Consider the following 16,255-nt stretch of genomic DNA (forward strand, 5'->3'; position numbering starts at 1 on the left):
TTATTCGAAAAGGGGTACATGGAGGTCGTCATCTGACATGTATATTTAGGTCTTTCGTCCCCTTCGATTCACTAATTAATTATACTCTAATAATCTGTTCTTCATACGCAGAATCCAATAAAGATTCTAGTCGAGCAATAAAGGACATCGAGAAATTTGGTTGCTAACGTTGGTGTCTAGTAAACAAAAGCATGTGTATGTAACTACCAAGGACCCTGCGCTGAAAACAGAGGGTTCCACTTTCATGTGCAAAAGCCGAAAGGAGATGGAGCTGGAATGGCATTAAGGAGCTCGAACTTCACTAGCTTACAAAAACATTACCTAATTTTTTCTGGTAACCTACTTCAAGAACATGACTTCTTGAAAGATGCTGCCTCCATCTTGCGGTAAGATAAGTTATTATAGCTTATCCCTCTTTGCCGATTCATCAGTAACTCGAGCTTTGATTTTCTCAAACCTGACGTTTGCTAAATCATACGAATCTCGAGTGCTAAACTAGAAAGCCTTTGCGCCATATCCACAAGCCTTGATCACAAAATGATATGCTCCAGTCGTGATCACGCATTAATTCTTTTTTATGTGGGACTTTTAATCTGAAAACATTAATTTAATCAAAATTTTATTGCACCATTCATTTAGAGGGCTTACGATGCGCATCTACAAGTTTTCCTTCGGCTCCTTACAAATTAAGTGGGGCAAGTGCATCCTTTTTCCCTTTTCGGTGGTGTTGAAGTAATAGTAAACAATCCTTGAAAAGGGATCGGTGCCTCTTTCGCTATTTTCTCAACCACAAACCACCCCTGGGTCGTTCTTTATATATCTAACCAAGTTTAAAAAAAGGCCGTCTCTTACTCTGAAAAAAGTGCTTGTAACAAAGAGGTAGGAAAAATGCAACCAACAAAAAGTGCAGGTATAGTGATTACCAGCAGAAACCTTTAGGTTAGTGTCTTCTTACACGATATTTAGTACCCAGAATATCACATATTTTATAGAAGAGAGATACTTAACAATCTAACACAGATTAATTTCTTTTGATTCCTCTAGGTTAGGTTAGATTCCGAGTTTAATTTCTTCCCTAGTATTGAACAATCTAACACAGATTCAAAAATCAAATTAACTGTTAGTTTATCACCATCTAGTCCCACAATCGTTTTTTTTTCATCAATAAAAATATACTCGTCTTTTTCATGAAAAATCAAAACTTGTCTCAAGCAAACGAGAAATACTTAACCATTTTCATGAGATGGATTGGAAAAACCATAACATCTCATAGCTTGAGACGCCCATGTCGTATTCATGCATTAGGCATCTTCACCTCACTTTTCCTAGGTTGATAAAAAATTTTAAAGGGCACTTTCAATCTAGATAGAATAATCTAATCAAAACCCAATCATTTGAAAGGTTAACGCTATGCATCTTCCGTTGGATCTTTCCAAACCAAGATTAATCCTGAGGCGGGCAAGTGCATAATCCTTGAAAAAGAACCATGTGCCTCTTCCGATATTTCTCAGCCACAAACGACTTCTGGATCATTCTTTATTTGTCCACCCAAGAGAAGAACAGAGCATTTTTTCTTCCTAAAAAATAAAAAAAGTGTTAAAGGAAAACCATGAAATAAAAATTAATGTTATCCATCCTGAAACATCTAATCCGATTACGTTTTTTTTTTTTTTTTTTAATTTAAATATTTAATGGCTGGCGTAATGTGAAGTTCATCTATTCGGTTCTTCCTGTTTGTAATATGTACCATTAATTTGATGGTTTATTTTGTATGAATATTTAAAGATAAATAACAACAATATACATGAAAATCCAATTTTGTTTTATAAAAAAAACATGGACGTTTTTCTCGCCAGTTATTTGGAAGGGGAGAGGTCCCTCCCGAGCCGTATTTAAAACACAGGCTGGTGATCGCGGGCCCGATGTAGCAGTGACTGTTAATCCTTATCTGCCCCAAATTTACGTTGATCCAAGCCTCAAAACAAACTTGTGAAAGCACAGTTTTGTTTATGTTGGAAACTTCCCTCCCCAAATAAATGTCGTTCGCATTGTTTTGATATGCATATGATATCAGCACATAAACGCGTTCTGACTCTAGGGTTCTTGCACAAGTCACTAATACAGGTTCTTTGAAGGCAACAGTTTCGAAGTCTTTACTAGGAGTACAATACATAATGTCTTCGGCTTCAGTCAAAGCCTCGTATTACACGTTTTTATGTGAATTCTCAATAGTTGGACTTTTCGAAGGACATGAAACTGCTGGTTAATGTTGTTAAGGTTTTACCTTTAACGTGTTTTTAAAGGTACTGTAAATGACCGGTAACTAGTGCATTTGACATCCGACGTGGGATCCTTCTGCATTCAAATCCTCCCTGCCGAACCTGGTTACTGTTGGGGGTTTTTGGGCTCGTCATGTGGATAGGTTGGGTCGTTTTACTTCCCGAGCTGGGTAGTTCAATCTCTTGAGTATATATTGGGCCTCTAATGTAAAATCGAATCTCAAGGAATAGAAGAATTTCCATTCACTTGAGCCCAATTGTTTATCATACAGTTTTCTATTGAGGGGGCAATTTAGCTGTATAATTAACAATCTCTGGTTGTTTGCTAGCAGCTTCGATTTTCAGTGAGCATGAGAATCAAAGATTGCTACGGCAATGGGCTCCAAAACCAGCATGACCACCATTTGAGTCTGTGCTATCAACTCCCTACTTGGATGCACATTTCCTTTAAATGATTGTTTTTCAGATTGCATTTGCACGTATTTTGTTTACAGATGAGATCTTTTACTGGCATTAGCCCATTGCACCGAACAACAATTTGGGAACATGTTGGGTATAACATCACGTGCACAGGTTTTGTCCTGTCAAAAGTTGACGGCTTGATCCTGACACGAATGAACTTTCCCATGAGAAATTTCCACGAAGCATCCAATTGCACAACAGATCACATCTACTCTTGCAAAGTTAACAGTGATATGACATGCCAATATAACTCAGCATTAAGCCATTAACGTGTTGTATCATATCGAGAAACTTCCTGTCTCAAAACCTGTCAATAATGAGAATTATCGTAGGGAAAAAATACTGCCTCGAGCCTCTCATTCCGTGGAGAAGAAGAGTGAAGTTATGTAAGCACACACTAGGTTAGCAGGCAACCAAACTTTTAAGTTGTAAAATAAGACTTCAATAAATAATATGATCACAGGTGCAACGGTCAAGATTTGAAGTTTGTATAACACTTTTATGGTCTGCAAAATACATCATAGACAGAACCCAACATGGCGAGCTTGAAAAGCTTTTATTTTGCGGATAAATCGGAATCCTACTCCTGCAAACAGCACAACGAAACCACCAAATGCTTGGCAGAGCAGACACATCCATGAGAAGATATTTGAGGATGCTGAAAGTGCTGCCCAACCCTCAATAACCTGCAAACCACAGTTCTTTCTCCTAAGTGACTGACAAGCTATAAAAGAATAACCGTAGTTAGCTATCACCCTTCTTATTCTGCCCTGGACTGGCCAGCACGGGATGACAAGATGATGCCAACAATAAGGCCATACAGCGCCAACGCTTCAGCAAAGATGAGGATAAGGATCATTCCAACAAAAAGTTTAGGCTGTTGAGCATTAGCTCTGTGAAAAAAACAGCAAAACGTATGAGAATGGATTGCAAATCAAACGATTATTCTCCCTAAACAGCAATCTTGCAAGTACAAGAGATATTACACAAGAAAGGAAAAATTTGCCTGTGCAAGTACCATGCAGTCTCATCCAAGAATTCTCATGGTCTTAAATTTACAGAAAACATCCAGACATTGTAAAGTTTGCACAGCAAAACCAGACAACAAATCTCAAAGACTTAAGAACCACTGCATCATATCAAGGGGATAAAAGTTGCACCCAGATCATAAGTTAAAAAACTGACGATCAGGACAGCTCCCCAACTACAAAACTAAATAACAATGTACCACGCTTGCCAAAAATAAATACAGGTTGAGACACATTAACCATACCAACACTTTATTAGTTAACAACAAAAATCAAACGCTGTAGCATATCTTCTAGACAAAAAAGATGGCTAACATACCTGACACCAGCATCACCAACAATGCCAATGGCCATCCCAGCAGAAAGCCCAGCAAGGCCACAAGCAAGGCCAGACGAGAGATGTGCATACCCATCAAAAAGGTAGTAAGACTTGGCCTTTGGGTTAATTCCAGTACTAATAATAACCGCAATAATCAACCCATAAATACCCAACACACAAGCCATAACAACTGGAACAATCGACTTCATCACCAACTCAGGCCTCATCACTCCCATCGACGCCACACCAACTCCACTCTTAGCTGTTCCATACGCTGCTCCCATGCCTATACAAACACCAAAACCCCAATATTTACTCCAAACAAACAAAACACATGGATCGGTTCAAAAGTTCCCCAGATCCAAGTAACTAGTCAAAAATCTAATATTGATTAAGCAAAATGGTTCTGGAATATAAAGCTTATCGAATCAAAATTTAAATCAAGCACGTGTTTTCCCGGGTCATTAAAAAATATTAAAATCAATACCATTTATTAATTACGGATAAACAACCGCTAATCTTCAAATTTAACGAATAATTGCAGCTGATATAATATCAAACTAAAATTAAATCACTTGAGACTCGTATAATTGCATCAAGATCGATCTGATAACCATAAACCTAGCAATTCAATTTCTCGGGAACCGATCAAGGACATGAAAATTAAAGCAAATAAATAACAAAATATTTAAAAAATGGAATAGAAGCAGAAGGAAGATATGCAATTGTTTACATGAGAAGACCAGGGCAGCAGCGGCGCCAAGGAAGCCGAAGAACGGAGCAGTTTCGTCACCGCTGAAAGTAGACATGATTGATTACTGAATCTGAGACGGTGTCGTTTAGATCTGAAATGAACAGAGATTCTTCGAGTTGAAAATTTCTTGGATCTCTCTGCTCTGTGCTTCGCTAGAGAAAAAAACGAGCGAGACGAAGGCAATAAATGAATAAAAGTACATAAAATGTCGGCGTTTTAAAACCAAGCATCGATCAAATGAAGCCCAATCTTATCTATTGGATTGGGCTTGTTATAAAAAATAAACAGCCTTGGGCTTTTAATGGTGTAGCATGGGCCAATTTTGGTGGATCCATTAAAGAAAGTGGAGGGAACTACAAATCAGTCCCCAATATTTGTTTAAGTTTAAGTTCAATCTAATAATTTCAGAAGTGTTTATTGCGGCCTGGCCACGCTTCTTAAAAAATTTTCTTCAGATTAATTATTTTTAATATTTTTTATTATTTTAATAGGTTGATATTAAAATTAAATTTTTTAAAATAAAAAAAATATTATTTTAAATATTTTTAAAAACAACTATTACCACTAATTAATAAAAAACAGAATTTGCTTGCCTCTTTATGTTTGTGTCTTCTTATAAGTTTAGTTTATAAAAAGAAGATATCATTAAATATAGATAGTCTGGCCTGGCCTAACGGTCATGTATTGGATATAATTTTTTTTAGTGAAATAATATTCGAGTCTAATTGACTTCGATTTCTTCGTGTAGGACAACACTTCCTTAATCTCAGTTTAGTCTGAAGTTTATTGCGCTTTCCACTAAACCAAACACAGAAAAAAATCTTCAGAACCCAGCAAATTAAAGTGTAGTCGGTGATCCAAAAAATACTTGAAAAGAAACAAAGTTGTAGTTGGTGAGTGAACTGAGACTGGGTTTATATGTAGGGTTGAGTTGTAGCTTGGGAAACATAACCTCGGAAAGCAGTTCAGGTGAAGTTTTACCAGAAAGAAACAAATAAGGTCCATGATGATGAACTATTCAAGGGAAAAAAAGAAAGTTGATGGAGGATGAACAGGGTAAAATTATTTGTCGAATTCAGATATGGCCACCAAAAACATTTCTGCTATTTAAAAGCTATATCTTCCACGAGCAGGGACAGCTGCAGTCAATTTGAGGAGCCTCTGGACGAGGAAAGTTGAGGGAGGGTAGAAAATTATGGCAACTATTACACTAAACAGTAGAAAATTCTCTCCAAAAGAATTTCTTGTTTCAACTTGAACAGGTATTGCTAATTGCTAGACATTCTTATGCTTTAAGGTGTTAGCAGGCAAGTAGGATTTGATCAGTTAATGTGTTTCTTTGCAGCCACTTAATTATAAGAGTGAAGCAGAAGCAGGGGAGGCACTTGCTGAAGCTATAAAAACCGGATTTGTCAAGAGGGAGGATCTTTTTGTTACCACCAAGGTCTACTTTAATCATAGATGTTTTCCTAGCTCATTTCTTGGAAAAAAAAAAAAGGATCTGTCTTGGTGGCTGGTATCTCATTTTATGCTGTGTTGGCAGCAATTGTCATCTTTTCCTCGCCGTGAAATACAATACAGGAGTTGCCCAGATTGTTCTCCGATGGGGCACTCAACGAAAGACTGTTGTCATGCCCTAGTCATCGAAGATTGAGAGACTGAAAGAGAATCTTGAAGCCCTTGACTTCGAGTTAACTGAGGATGGCATGGACCTGATTAAAAAGCTGGACAGGAAACACAGGAGCAACAACCACCCTGCCAAATTCTGGAGAGTAGATTTGTATGCCCAAGTTGTGCAATGTTTCTCCGCGTACTGCAAATAATACACATATTTATATTTGTATTGGCTCTTTATTAACTACATTCCACGTTTCCAAGTTACTGATTTAATCTTGTTCTACAATTACCTCTCCCCCTCTCCCTCCCTCTTTTTAGTGTAAGATTATAATCTCTTCCTATGAATTTTAAGCAAGCAATGTACACTTGAGGCAATTGCATTCGTGATATGATTTTTTTATTTTCAAGCATATTTATTTGCTATCTAGTTGAAGTTACTGGTTTTGATACATTATGTTTAAAATCAGTACAGTAAATTTAATATTTTATTTTTAAAGAAAAGGCACTTTATAAATAAAAACTACCAAGTGTTCACTAATCATCCAACTAAATCACATGATTAAGTTGCTGATAACAACAGCAGGATCAAGTTGAATTCCACCGATTTATAAAGGGCATCTCTTATATTTTCATCAAAATCTTAATTTATTCAGACAACGTGAAATAAAAAGCTTGGAAATGAAACTGATTTGCTTTCTGAGAACAATTTTCCCATCATGTTAAGGGCTTATATCTACTATATATCTTAATTGCATGATCACAAAATTTCAATGAGCTATTTTTAATCAATAGAATAACAATAGATGCATGCTAGGATATATAAAGTGGGATCAATTAGTGACATTAGATACTTGGAAGTTCGGTGGAAACTGTGTTTTCCATTTAGCTCTCTTCTTGTACGCCCCATTCACAATTTTCTACTGCTGTCATGAGTCAATGAAATTTGCACCAGGAGGAAAACCTTATGTTTAGGTGATTAGCAGTTTGACAAATTTGCATGCACACAGGAGTGGGTACGACTAGCAGTGCAATGGATGAGGATGGAGTGCTGGACATTGACACAATCATATCCATGGAAACCACCTAGCAGGGCCATGGAAGATCTGGTTTCCATGATCTTAATTCGCAGCATTGGAATCAGGTGAGTTGACACAGCCTAAAAGGCTAACCTATGGATACAATTCATCAAAAAAAAAAAAAAATCATGGAGAGCTGGATACCCATAACCTGGAACCTTATTTTGAATATAACCATTCTTGTTGTCGCGTCTGCTTGAATCACATTAATCGAAACTTAATTACGGACTGGATCTGTGGTGCAGCACTTGCAGGTGGTATCCTAATCATTCGCATGGATATGTCTAAAAATTGAATTTGTTCATATGGCTGCTATAGAATTGTGTTCCGATACAAAGATTCCACTGCAGCAACTATGACATCTTTCTAACTAGAGATTGCTTAGCCTACTCGAAAGTGAAGCCTGCTGTGAATCAGATTGAAACTCACCCCTACTTCCAGTGTGATTCGCTTGTCAAATTCTGTCAGAAGCAGGGCATCTGTGTGATGGCTCATACTGCTCTTTGAGGTTCTGTAGCCAATACTGAATTGTTTGGCTCTTTATCATGTTTGGATGATCCTGTTCTGAAGGTATGTTATTTCTTTTCGGGTGGATTATCTGCCGTCTGATTATCAATACCTCAGAAGAAAATATTCCTCTGTGGTGCTTTTCATCAACAGTCTTATCATCTCTGTTTTTGTTTTTTTGATCAGGGTCTGGAAGAAAAATATAAGAAAACCATGGCCTGGATTGTTCTCCGGTAGGCATCAAACGAAACACGGTCGTCATCCCGAAGACATCAAAGATCGAGAGACTGAAGGAAAATCATTGTGTTTTTCGACTTTGAATTATCCAGAGAGGATGTGGACCTGCTGAAAGAGCTGGACAGAAGCTACAGGACCAACCAACCTGCCAAGTTTTTGGGGATAAATTTGTCTGCTTAATCATGTCCATGATTATATCCTTGGAAAACGTTCCCTTGTGTCCTGCTCAGAATAATAGCAGTCCGGATATTTTCCTTACTGTACTTGGTTTTGTGAAGCCGTGGTTGACATCGTGGTCAAGGGTTGATTCATAGCATATACTTACATGACCCCTTCCTTTACAGCCTGCTTGATTCACTTCATGAGTGGTTCTATCAAATTATTGTCGAGCACCAATTCGAATGAACAGATCAGGAAATCAATTTGCTCAATTTTTTAGTCCTTGCACCATCGAATTGGACGAGATGTCAGCAGCTTACAGGAAAAACACAATCAAATAGAATTCAATCGCTTCTGTAAGGACATCTAGGCATCCCATGAACACTCACCATAACCCCGTCTTTCAAGTGATGCAAAAACTCACCAATCAAACTAATTTGATTCTCTAGGAAAATTTTCTCATCACATGTCAAGAATTTGTGGTAGCCATGATGGCAACAGCATGCAACAATGGGAAACGTGTTCTTTGAAATTTTAACATACAAATGGAATAATTGCAACACGGTTGCTTGGATAATTGTCAAATTTCTGAAGATACCACCTATGTGTTTCTGCAGCTGCAAATATCAGATTTGATACCTGCATCCAACACATTACACAAACTTTCAGCTCTCATAGAACATAAGGAAAGCCACAATGAGGGAAAAACGAGAGGCATCTTGTAAAGAGGAAGATACCACAAATCCGAAAAGCAACCAAATGGTGAGGTCTGCCCCTCCACTACCAAAAACCACGCCAGCATATATAACCTGTATCATTAGCATAAACATGAAGTGTGAGCCCTCTGCACCTCAATTTCACTCAATTACTGTGTGTAAATCACAAATGAGAAACGTACAATCTCTGCCAAATAGTGTGGAGATGAAACAATCTCGAACCAATCACCACAGGGTATTACATATTCATCAACCTTTCCCACATGTTCCCTTAGTGAGCCCTAATTAACCATCATGATAGTGAAGGTGAGAATGCATGCTAGTCTCTTAATTTTGCAACAACTTGGCCTCCCTTTTCCTCAAAAAAAAAAAAAAAGAAGTAAAGATAGCTGGACATTGATGGGTGCCTGGTAGACTGATATCACCCAATTTATGATGATATTTGAAACAAGTTGATTTGATAAACAGGATTATAAAAACAGAGAATAGAGTTCAGGGCCTGCACATGCAGACAAAATGTTTTCTATTAGCTCATTCTCATGGCTGACTGTAAAGTCAGATATTCATAGGAGCAGTCAAACAGTGCATCAAGTCAAATGAGTTCCACAGTGCATCAATAGAGATAAGTGGTAGAACATTCAGGAAACCAACATGTTTCATCATACAACTAGACTTGTTCACAGGTACAATACCAATATCCAAAGCTCCTTGGCCATTTGGTTTGGATTTGCAACTCAAACCACTCAACCACGTTTCAAGCTTTGGTATCACCACGACAACAGCAACACACACTACCAATAACTGAATCACATATCCCATACGAACATCAGAAAGGAAGTGACCCCCAGCTGAAAACATATAGTTGTTTGACCTCATTTCACGGAAGACCATCTGATTTCCACAAACTTCTTTTTGGTAGCTGTAACTACCAACCTATCAGAATTAAGCTTTTATGGTATCGATTAGTTACTCATGTTTACAAGGTAATAATTCTTGAATAGATGAGTTATAAACATTCCAACTTTCCCATCCAAAGCAAGGAGAAGTATCCTGTCCAGTGTCAACTATATCTTCATTCATTTTTAATTAACTTATAGCTATTAACCACCAGTTTAGAACCTCACCTTGGTCATAATATAGCTACAGGCATAACATTTTTGACAACTTCTGCCGGAAAAGTAAGCAATTAATTTGCTTTCCTTTTTTCTTTTAAGAGAAGTGATATTGCCATCTGACTAGTGACTGATCATGAAACAGTGATACTCACAAGAATTGCATGGCAACGATGCTGATGAATCCAACCCCAAAGAAATATAGCTGCACCAATCCATTGGCACCATCCAAGCTTCGAAAAAAGATTAACAAGGTCCCACCAATCAAATTCAATGGCTTGCATTGAGCTTCTGTCTTTAACAATGAACTCCATCACTTCACTTGTGCAAAATTTGAATACATTAGGCGCACAAGTACAGCAGAGTGTCAGGGGCATTGCTGTGTAGAAACTAAGCTCAGAAGGAAAATATAAACCAATACAACATTTTAGAACATGCCTTTATGTATAACAAATTCATGGTAAACCAAAAGGAAGAAACAGATTGTACTGGAAAGTGCTTTGATCACAAACATGGATTATGGCGTTTGTTCACAAGGCTGTTTGGCAATATGGTAGAAAGCATATTAACCAGCACGAATCCAGTATAAAATATTTGAGGAAAAAAATGTTTCCAACAGCAATTTGACATTGTGTGTGCATGTCATGGGCAGAAAGGCTGCAGCAAAAGAACTGGATCAGAGGCCTTCAAGAAACTCACAAAAGACCAGTTAGATAGCCGAAAATGTGCATCCGAGCTGAGGGTCTGTATTTAAATACATATAACGTCTCAAAAAGACGCCTCAAGACTTGAACTTCCATTAACAGGAGCAGAAACACAGAAAGCCAAACCCTGAATTTATTCTCTGAATTAATCAACTGTGATCGATGAAATGAAAAGGTGTTCGAACGTCCTGCCAAGTAGCTGACTAAATCAGAGTAGAAAAACGGCTCAGAAACAATCGGTGCCATTCTACGTGCATAAATCCATGTTGCAATAAGCAAGAGAGTAGTCCACACCACAGCCACCACATAGAAATGAGAAAAGAATCTTTGAGGAACAGTGAATTTCTACAAACCAAAAAACAGTAAATTAGAAACTTTGATGAATCAATTTCTAACCAGTCATTACGAACCTCGATAATCTACAAGCTATCATTAAATTCAATCCACGTTCATCTTAAAATGGGTTTCTGTATTATTTTTCAGTGCATTAGAAGGGGAAAACATGCAACGGAGACTACCTAAACAGTAATTATCTTTATATTACCAGTAAAACGTAAGAAAACGACCCGACCAAACTAAACCCAGCAAATCTATCTCACAGAGGTTAAACAAATCATAGAATTCAAGGAAACAGGGAAATCTCAGAACTTACGTGATGAGATGATGATTTCATGATCTTTCCTCTCCTTGCAAACCCCAAAACAAGTCCATGAAAAGAACCCAGCCAAGAACATGGCAGTGAAGCTATAAGTATAGGCAGTGTCCCTGCAATCCAAGCTGCTCTCAACAACTCCACAAGCCCAAGTTCCATTTTTTAACAGAAACCCAGATTAAAGAACTCAGCTTTACGAGTTGTGAACCATTAATCTGACCAAAACAGAGAATCGGTAGTTAAATCGGGAGTTTAAGGAATCACGTTGTTCAAGAGAAATCGATGCGAGACTGACACGGTAGTAAAAGCACTCGTCCGTGACCTATTCACGAGGACCGTCCAAAGTCATTTATAATATTTATTGGTTTTAGCTTTATATTCTTTACGAAATCATTTTCAAGGTAATTTCAACCCTGTGATTCTACAAAAAAAATAAAAAAAAATCTATAAGATATATATTTTTAGAAAAAAATCTATAAAATTTTCATTCCTTTATTATATAAAATTTAATAAAAAACCATTTGAGAAGAGTTTGTAAGGGAAAAAAAGAGGGTTGAAGCTATGCAATTCATAGTTCGATACTCTTACTCCAATATTTTACTGTAGAAATTAAAATAGTGTTAATAAAAAAAATTTTATTTCATTGAAATTTATGAATAGCTGATATTAAAATAGATTTTTTTTATATTTTTAAAAAATAATATAAAAAAATTAGAAGATTATATCTAAATATATATAACTTTATTTTTCAACCATACAAGTCATAATAGGAAGTTAGTAAATATTATATATGTCTCGGCAAATCATAATTTAAACTCTTCAAATATTTAATATCATATATTATAAATATTTAATATTTATAATATTATTTTACTAAGAATTCATTTGTTTTTGTATTTTAAAAGTGTTTTAAAAAAATTATTTTTTATTTTAAATTAATTATTTTTTGAGTTTTCAAATTATTTTAATGAATTGATATTAAATAAATAAATAAATAAATATTATTTTAATATATTTTAAATAAAACATATTTTAAAAATTATTATTATCTTAAAACATCTCGTTAAAATTATTATATCCAGGATAATTCCTTTTTAAATAAGGGTGATTTACATTTTGTTACATTTGATACTATTATTATTATTATTATTAATTATGAAACAATATTCACTTCAATAAGAACGTTTTGTAAGCAAGTTGCGTGAGCTGATAAAAAAAAGTGAATTACATAATTGGCGTTTTATCCTCTGAACTGTACTGAAACGACATAAAGCAAACGCTAAAAACGACAGTTTTCGCCGTGAGAGCGCGAGAGAAACCCGTGGCCATCTCGGTTCTCTAAAATTCACCACATTAACACCATCGGCTATCTCCCTCCCTCTCTCCCTCTATCTCAAGCCAGAGAGGAAACTCTCTCTTCAAAATCTATGTAACTTCTTCGATAACATAAATCAGTAAGTTCATAAATTTATTCTTTGATCTGTGTCTCTCTTTAACTTCATCATTCATTCTATGAGGTTTTGTATGCTGTATGTTCCTGATCTTGACATTCATCTCTGGCTTAAAAACCCTATTTTTATACCAAGATTTTTTCAAATTTGAACTTGTCCATTGAAAAGTTTGTTACTTTACTTAAATTAAGTTACTTTTTTTTGCTTAGATTAATAATGGGTTGTTGTTAGATTTTGAGTTATTCTTTTCAGCTGCTAAAGCTATTGAGGTTTGTTTTCTCGAATCAGGTATGTTTGAAGCTTGATGTTTTCCTCCTATTCGAGGGCTATATTTTTTCTTCTTTTTTTTTAGTGATAGGTCTAAGGTTTCCGGCGAAGAAAGTTTTTTAATTAAGAAAATTATTGTAAGATGAGTGCGGAGATGACATGGGTTTTGTGTTTTTTTCTCGTAAGGAGGAACTGCAAGTATTTGATGTTTTCTTTCGAGTGTCAAGAGTTCGACGTTGATCAAGTCACTGCTTGTTATTGTTAGATTGCTGTTTACTAATGTAGGATCTTTGTGGTAAGAATGGCTATTGCTCGTCTGTTTGTGGATATTGCGGGAAATACGGTTTACACTATACACCCTGAACTTTTTATCTCAATGCTGCATTGAGCTGGAGAATGGGCTATTTGTAGTTGTTCTTGTGGTGTTTTGAAATGCTTAGCAGTCTTGGTGGAACTGGATTTATGGTGGCACTTCTATCTGTGATACCTGATTTGAATGTGTGTCCGTGTGTGTAGAGTTGGATAATGGTTGATTTATTTGGATTTTTTTTATCACTTATCTAGAGCTAACTGCTTTCAAAGCTTTTTGTTAGTTTTTTTTGGTCTTTTTGAAGAAGCCTTGTGGTGTTTTACTTTTTGGCATTTCTTTGTTACTTTGGTGCGGTCCTTTCTTCTTTTTTTTCTCGGTGCAATTTGTAGAAGACTTGAAATCTTACTTTTGGTTTTTTTTTTTTTTTCCAAAATAGGAGATATATTCTCTTCCTGGAAACTTAGTGGATGCCCAAACTAAACATTCAACAGTGAGTGGTAGGTTGAGACTGATTCATGCTTAACTGATATTTAAGTGGGTTCAAGATGGAGGATGGCGGGCAACATCAAAATGGAAGGTATAAGATAGACTATTACAAGACAGCTCACCCTCACCCTCCGGTAAGAAGATATTTGCCTCAGATCCATGTAGATTTTTCTGATTGTTTTGCCATGAAATTTCAGATGAATATAAGCTTAAGACTTAATGTAATTTGCAGTGGAATATGATGCCTCGAAATCAAATGAAGGAGCAAACTAATGCCTTAGTGATGAATAAGAAGATAATGACCATCCTCATTGAGAGGGATGATGCCATTCGAGAACGGAATTTGGCACTAGCTGAAAAGAAGGAAGCCTTGGCCGCGCGAGATGAAGCAATCCAGCAGCGAGAGAAGGCCCTAGTTGAACGGGATAAAGCCCTGATGGAGCGAGACAATGCTCTAGCATCAATTCAATGCCGGGAAAATGCAATGAACTATCCTTTGAGTGGTGGAAGCCAAAGAGGATCAAAGCGCATACCCCATCCAGTTTACCACTCAAGTGACATGTCAGAAGCTCTAGACTCGGGGGAAATGCACGTCACCAATGCCTTGCCTCTATCATCTGTTCCTGCTGAAAATGCAAAGTCACGCCAGACAAAGCGATCAAAGGAAAATAAGGCAGTTGGATTGAAGGCAGCCAAGTCACCATGGAAGGGGAATAGAGTGAGCGAGGATCTGAATAAGCAAGGTGCTTCTGATGGGAAGAAAATTAAGGTTGAGTGGGACAGTCAGGATGTGGGCTTAAACCTCATCAATTTTGATGAGACCACCATGACAGCACCTGTGTGTTCATGCACTGGAGTTCCCAGGCAATGCTACAAATGGGGTAGTGGTGGGTGGCAGTCAGCCTGTTGCACAACCACCTTGTCATCATATCCACTACCACAGATGCCAAATAAGCGACGTGCCCGAGTTGGTGGCCGGAAGATGAGCGGTAATGTCTTCACAAGATTGCTTAGCCGGCTGGCAGCAGAAGGTCATGATCTTTCTATCCCTCTTGATCTCAAGGATTACTGGGCTAGACATGGAACAAATCGCTATATCACCATTAAGTAGATGTTTTTCTTCTGTAGCCGCCCCTATTTGATCTTAAATTTGTCATGTTCTTCTTTGTACTGCGAACTGCCTTGTATCAGAACATGTACCTTTTTTCTATAGAAAGGTTGTTTCCTCTTTTCACACAGTAGGCTGCTGTGATCCATATTAATGGATTCGTCCCGTTTAATGGGACTTGTAGCCCTTGTCTAGGACTGCATTCTATATGGCCGTGTTCATTGCTATGATCCAAGGCAATCTTGAGAGCAAGGGCCCCTGCAGCCTTACATGAAGACCAGTCTGGCTTCTCTTTTCAGCTTTGTTTTTTTTTGTAAGACAGCCATGCTGTTATCTTTTGCAGTAATAAAGCTTTTTTACTGGAAAAAAAAAAAACTTGTTCCAAAGTACAAGTTGCCGAAATTAAATGGTAATGCACTAATATACAAATGGTTTTGAGCTGATGCCATATGATAGAGTGAAAAATGCTTTCGAGAATTTGATGATTTATTCATAAAATGATATTTCTACGTGGCTCGATCTTTTGGTGGAAGTGGAAGCTGAAATTACCAGTGTGTTAATGGTTATTTTAAAAAAGGTTTTTACTTTGTATATATTAAAATAATATTTTTTATTTTTTAAAAATTATTTTTAATATTAACACATTAAAATAATTTAAAATAGAAAAATATATTTTAAAAAAATTCTTTTAAAATATAAAAATAAAAGAAGGTGTCGGAGATATGTTAACTTTATACTTTTTTAATATGGTGGACTTTGGGCTGAAAATAATGATGAAATCAAGAACTTTTATTCGGTGCGAGATTTATCAAGGCTGTTATGGGCTTGGCCCATGTTATGGCCGACATCACTGTTACTGTTTCAAACTCGCCCACATTTAATTTTTGGGCCTCTAGATCCTTTTGTCATAGGAAACCCCTCTTATTACTCCAAAGTTTAACGGTCACGAATGCATGCCTCATCCGGCTTCGGTGACCTTTGCCTCGTAATTCTTGAATTTTGATTACATTG

The 16,255-nt window shown here is 36.7% G+C and overlaps 3 protein-coding genes and 1 pseudogene across 6 annotated transcripts; 2 read left to right on the plus strand and 2 right to left on the minus strand.

Annotated features, from left to right (window-relative positions):
* Positions 1-3,160: 3,160 nt before the first annotated feature.
* On the minus strand, positions 3,161-5,043 carry LOC105134489 (V-type proton ATPase subunit c1). Its single transcript, XM_011038924.1, has 3 exons — positions 4,822-5,043; positions 4,089-4,374; positions 3,161-3,634 (listed from the first exon to the last, which is right to left on the minus strand). Exons 1-3 carry the CDS (start codon positions 4,895-4,897, stop codon positions 3,502-3,504), a joined length of 495 nt encoding a protein of 164 aa, XP_011037226.1. The 5' UTR covers positions 4,898-5,043; the 3' UTR covers positions 3,161-3,501.
* Positions 5,044-7,337: 2,294 nt separating this feature from the next.
* Positions 7,338-8,615, plus strand: LOC105134490 (NADP-dependent D-sorbitol-6-phosphate dehydrogenase-like; annotated as a pseudogene).
* Positions 8,616-8,754: 139 nt separating this feature from the next.
* LOC105134491 (polyprenol reductase 2-like) lies at positions 8,755-11,977 on the minus strand. 3 transcript variants are annotated; one of them, XM_011038927.1, is made up of 6 exons: positions 11,623-11,976; positions 10,966-11,315; positions 10,422-10,587; positions 9,337-9,435; positions 9,176-9,247; positions 8,755-9,077 (listed from the first exon to the last, which is right to left on the minus strand). In XM_011038927.1, the coding sequence occupies exons 1-6, from the start codon at positions 11,779-11,781 to the stop codon at positions 8,973-8,975; spliced, it is 951 nt and encodes a 316-aa protein (XP_011037229.1). In that variant the 5' UTR covers positions 11,782-11,976; the 3' UTR covers positions 8,755-8,972. The 3 variants fall into 3 exon arrangements, with proteins under 3 accessions (XP_011037229.1, XP_011037228.1, XP_011037230.1); XM_011038926.1 differs by having other exon boundaries at positions 10,422-10,656; XM_011038928.1 differs by lacking the exon at positions 9,337-9,435 and having other exon boundaries at positions 10,422-10,656; positions 11,623-11,977.
* Positions 11,978-12,884: 907 nt separating this feature from the next.
* On the plus strand, positions 12,885-15,427 carry LOC105134492 (protein BASIC PENTACYSTEINE4-like). 2 transcript variants are annotated; one of them, XM_011038930.1, is made up of 4 exons: positions 12,885-13,076; positions 14,087-14,091; positions 14,131-14,270; positions 14,369-15,427. In XM_011038930.1, exons 3-4 carry the CDS (start codon positions 14,196-14,198, stop codon positions 15,245-15,247), a joined length of 954 nt encoding a protein of 317 aa, XP_011037232.1. In that variant the 5' UTR covers positions 12,885-13,076; positions 14,087-14,091; positions 14,131-14,195; the 3' UTR covers positions 15,248-15,427. The 2 variants fall into 2 exon arrangements, with proteins under 2 accessions (XP_011037232.1, XP_011037231.1); XM_011038929.1 differs by having other exon boundaries at positions 14,087-14,270.
* Positions 15,428-16,255: the final 828 nt, after the last annotated feature.

This window comes from Populus euphratica, unplaced genomic scaffold (assembly GCF_000495115.2).
Source record: "Populus euphratica unplaced genomic scaffold, PopEup_1.0 scaffold104.1, whole genome shotgun sequence".
NCBI classification, from domain to species: Eukaryota; Viridiplantae; Streptophyta; class Magnoliopsida; order Malpighiales; family Salicaceae; genus Populus; species Populus euphratica.